General features: G+C 35.3%; 1 protein-coding gene across 1 annotated transcript in view; it reads right to left on the reverse strand.

Moving 5' to 3' along the window:
* Nucleotides 1-1,923: 1,923 nt before the first annotated feature.
* LOC137615884 (calponin homology domain-containing protein DDB_G0272472-like) overlaps nucleotides 1,924-5,000 on the reverse strand; it is a 314,596-nt gene continuing 311,519 nt past the window's right edge. The window contains exons 17-19 of the mRNA XM_068345571.1: nucleotides 4,741-4,839; nucleotides 3,228-3,458; nucleotides 1,924-1,991 (exon numbers count right to left, since the gene is read on the reverse strand). Coding sequence (XP_068201672.1) covers nucleotides 1,924-1,991; nucleotides 3,228-3,458; nucleotides 4,741-4,839 — 398 coding nt within the window. The remainder of the gene's footprint in view (nucleotides 1,992-3,227; nucleotides 3,459-4,740; nucleotides 4,840-5,000) is intronic.

Genomic DNA, 5,000 nt, shown 5'->3' on the forward strand with positions numbered 1-5,000 from the left:
CTTCTCAAAGATCGTTTTCATGGGCCAGGTCTCTGCACCATTTGTTATGGCAGGTCTCACTAAGTTTAATGTACCTTTCCCTTTAACTTTAAAATTATCCTTCGATTACATAACACTCCTGACACTCTTGTCAAATTGTTCCATCTACCATGAATTCTACTGTTCACTTCCGTTTGGAGCTATGCTGTTGCCTCCACATATGACCCTACGTACTTGAATTTTTCTTTCCTCTCTACTATTTCACCCAGAAAATGTATCACACACACACACACACACACACACACACACATATATATATATATATATATATATATATATATATATATGTCTATATATATATATATATATATATATTCTTTCCACGCTCAGTACTCTCCGTCCCTTGGGTAGGAGAGTAGTCATACCCTGGTGATAAGGGGTGCGTGTGCGTGTTTATCTATTCAAATATTTAGTCGTCATTTTTTTCAAGTTTTGCGTACACTAGTAAAATATAAACCAAAGAATAACGAGATCAATAATAATAATAATAATAATAATAATAATAAAATAATAATAATAATAATAATAATAATAATAATAATAAGAGATGATGATGCCTGAAAATGATGCAACAAACAGGAGCTCTAAAGTGATACCGTTGTAAACCTTCGGCTATTTCGCTCTCCAAGTAATCCAGGTAAGTGGCTGAACCAACTTTCTTTGCTCAAGGTCTCTCTCTCTCTCTCTCTCCTCTCTCTCTCTCTCTCTCTCTCTCTCTCTCTCTCTCTCTCTCTATTCTTACAATCTTCAAACATGCGAATCATGGGGTTTGGATCTTTACAAACTAGGAACAACAGTAATTGTTTACTATTGGCACGACAATAAAAAAAATTATATATATATATATATATATATATATATATATATATATATATATATATATATATAATATATATATATATACAACACACACACACACACATATATATATATATATATATATATATATATATATATATATGTATATATATATATATATATATATATATATATACAGTATATACTATATATATATATAGCAATAATGATAATAATAATAATCCAACTTCCACTATTAGCAGGTATAAAATACTTATTACTATTACCATTGTTAATACTAACACCATTAATACTGTTATTATCTTAACATTATAATTTTCATAATTAACGTCATTACCATTTAATGCTTACCGGCTGCCTTTGTTCACAGTAGTTTTTCGTATCTAAAAAAACTTAAAAATGGGCAAATAAGTATTGGCAACTATGTTGACCCCTTGTGGTGAAAAACTAGAGCGATTCTCTTTTCATAAGACGATGCAGCCTCTTTCTTTCCTTTTGTTATTACACATTACGGTAGATTTACATTTTGTTGTTACGGCTGATATAAGATGAAAGAGTTCAACTTTGCTATTTTGAATCGGAATTATAGTTATCGGTTACTGTCATTTCTTTTTTATTGATATTTATTTCTTTATCTCTTCTCGTTTCAACGCTTTCACTGATTGGCATTCCATTTCTTGTGAGCTTATTTTGCAAATCACTGGTCTTTCACACTTGTGGTTTTAGAATGATAATGTTTTTCAACCAATAATAATAAAATACTGTACATCAATGTAGATTTTCACAATAATATTCTCATTACGGATAAAAATCACCCTGTACCAATTCCCCGTGAATTGGAGCTAATTTCAGTCGCTTCCATCAACCCTAATCTCTCCTATAAATTCCAATGTCTATGTTAACCTTAATCACAGTTACTAATTCTACTGGCACTGCCTATAAAATTTCCTTCATACGCATCCTAATTCGTGGTATCAAAACTAACCTATTCCAACGACTGGTTAATGCTAAATTGAGTTTGATTCAGAGAGGTTCAACCATGAATTCTGGTGAAGTATAACAGTACTAATGTTTCTGGTTGGCTGAGAGCGCCCCCTTCCAAAATATAGCCACCGTCTCCTCTTCCTCCTCCTCTAAAAGCAGTAAATGAATGTCAAGTTGTCAGCATAGAAGACACCAGACCTTGTGATTGCGGTGCAAGGGAAAGAGACTTCCCCTTGTGAACTGTGGATGACCTTTGTAGTTGCGACGTCAATTTAAAGTATGTAATATCCGATGCACCTGTGGCTTTTGAGCTCAACTTTTATCACTGCCGTTTTCAGGAAGAGATGAAAAATAAGGAGAAATTACAAATAACAATCAGGATGGAGAAAATGGTGGTCCCCGTAAACATAAGTCTGTGACTAGAAATCTCCGTTTTTATAGAACATAGAAATTTCTTTTTATTCCTATTTAATGGAGCCGTGCAATCTCTCTCTCTCTCTCTCTCTCTCTCTCTCTCTCTCTCTCTCTCTCTCTCTCTCTCAAACAACAAAACAGCTCTTGTAAAAATTTTGGGAAATAACCAGAACTTACTTTTCTGGAAGATGGGGTTTTGTTTACTTTTTTTTCGTAACTGGTCGGTTCCGCGGCATGAAAATGGAAGGGGATATTGTTGACAGTGATGATGGAGGAGGAACTATTCTATGGTTAATGCAAAATATCTCAGGTTAAATAGGATTGTTTTATTATCAATATCCTTTTGATTACCGCCATCACATCTACTGTCATCATTGCTATTAAAACGATCCTCCTTCTTTGAACTTTGAACCGTTGACCAGCCAGATGCTATGGCAACACTATATCCAGTCCCTCACCATCTAGTTCTTTCTTACTCATCTCTATTGCTCTAACCTTGGCTCTAACCATCATTATTATTATTCACATCATTCTTACCACTAATGGCATCTTCATCACCGTCACGAACATTGTACTTACAACTAGGAGAGAGAGAGAGAGAGAGAGAGAGAGAGAGAGAGAGAGAGAGAGAGAGAGAGAGAGAGAGAGAGGGGGGGGATTCTTCGCTTTAATAAAATATTACTACAAATCAATTAATACTCATATACCATTCTTCATGTAGTGACTAAAAGCTTTAGAATCATCCTCAGAACATTCAATTAGACTCCAACAAGATATTTCCTTGCATTTATTTTGATCAACTATTTCCCATTCAGTTACTAAGAACAGTAGGCACCCATATCTAGCCCCCGATAGGTGAATGGGATTGCCCCATTTTAAAACAGGACTCGAGCCTCGTGGTAGCAGTGACCTTGACCTCAAAAATCGGGTTAAAAGAAACTCGACCGACGAGTGTGTGGGCAGGAGTTTACCTACAGCCGACAGCTGTAGGAGATCGACAAGGAGGTTGGTTGGTTGGTAGGCGGTTGCAAGCGGTCGGTCATTTACTCGACCCAGCCGGACGTACGAGTTCGGCGACCCCAATTTTACCAGTCCCGCAAAAAGACCGTAAAAGAGATGAGAACGGGCCGCCCCTACCCCACACCCTCCATCACAAGGGCCGACTTGGACCACCCTATCACTCATGCCACCCCTACCCGTTCCTGTCGCATAGATACAAACAATGTAATCTTTCCATTAAATCAGTCAATCAATCAGTTCTTCAGACCCTTATAACATTCCACTATATTTTCAGATGTCGAGACGGAGTGCTTTATAAAGGGAATTGTACAGCATGTTAGGTTTGTGTTAAAAATTTTATTAACACATGTCTTAATTCTCAACTAACAATCAATGTTCGAAATAGCAGACAGTTTGTGCTTTTTGAAAAATGCAAGTTAAGAAAAATAAGAGATAAGGAAAATGCATCTGTTTTCGATTAATGCAGTTTTCTATAGAACATTGGTTTTATAATAAAAAACGGAATCCCTTATTAAGTATTACAAATGACGTCAATATTTTAGCCATCGATGGAGAATATGCATTCGTTAAAAATTACTAATATTAAAGGAAAACCTTGAAAGCAGTTCTAAAGTAAAAACATTTAAAGAATATTCCCAAATCAATCTTAATATACAGTAGTTAAAAATGCAGCTTTGACTGAAGACAATTTCTACATCGATATCTTTGAATAGTTAGTCACCTTCCCAATAAAGAGGGAACGTACTCTTAATTTCTCATAGCTAAAACACTCGACAGAAAATGCTTTCCTGTCAAAGGAAAACGTAGTCTATGGTAGAATAATTATGCTTGGAAAATATTAAAACTGATGTATGCAACCCGACAAAAATGACCGGTAAATATTTAGATAGATATGCACACACACAGATTCAGCCCTCCCCCTCCCCCTTTACTAACTACAACACGTTAGTTAGTTTGGGCAATTGGTGGGAGAGTGTTTTTTTCCGAGTGGTTGCCCTTCAGCGTGACAGACAATTGATCTTGTTATATATGGGAGATGTTTAAACAAGTGTGACTTACGAATATCAATTTTCATCAAAAAAGTAAATTTTCACCAGTACGTTTATTAGAAAAAACCCGACTATATATAAGGAAACTTGCGAAACTTAGGATAATGAATCCCCCAATCTCTCTCTCTCTCTCTCTCTCTCTCTCTCTCTCTCTCTCTCTCTCTCTCTCTCTCTCTCTCTCTCTCTCTCTCATTCAAGATAAAAAACTAAATTGTAAACAACCAGAGTATAGTAATTAAGGCTTACATTTACTTCCTTTGTTCTACGTGACCGAAATACCACTAAAACACCAATTAAAAAAATAGCCAATCAATTGACAAATCTGACAGAAGAATCTTTAGACATAGTGTTTAAACGATGATGATAAGTGCTGATGATATCCTTGACCACACAAAGATGGGTAAGTGATTCAGACGCTGATGGGTGCGATGGTGATAGTTGTGATGTGACGTAATGCAAACATCCTCAACGCCGATAACGATGATGATGATGATGATGATGGCTTTAAGGAAATCTAATCAAAATTAAATTAACATTATATTAATCATATTGTACCATATAAGCTACGATGAGCAAGCAAAATTAACAATAGTAAAATTTCTAAAAGAGATCAGTAATAATGATACAACTAACAACAACAACAAGAACAACAGCAACAACAACAACAATAATAAT

The sequence above is a fragment of the Palaemon carinicauda genome, chromosome 22 (genome assembly GCF_036898095.1).
Source record: "Palaemon carinicauda isolate YSFRI2023 chromosome 22, ASM3689809v2, whole genome shotgun sequence".
Classification (NCBI taxonomy): Eukaryota; Metazoa; Arthropoda; class Malacostraca; order Decapoda; family Palaemonidae; genus Palaemon; species Palaemon carinicauda.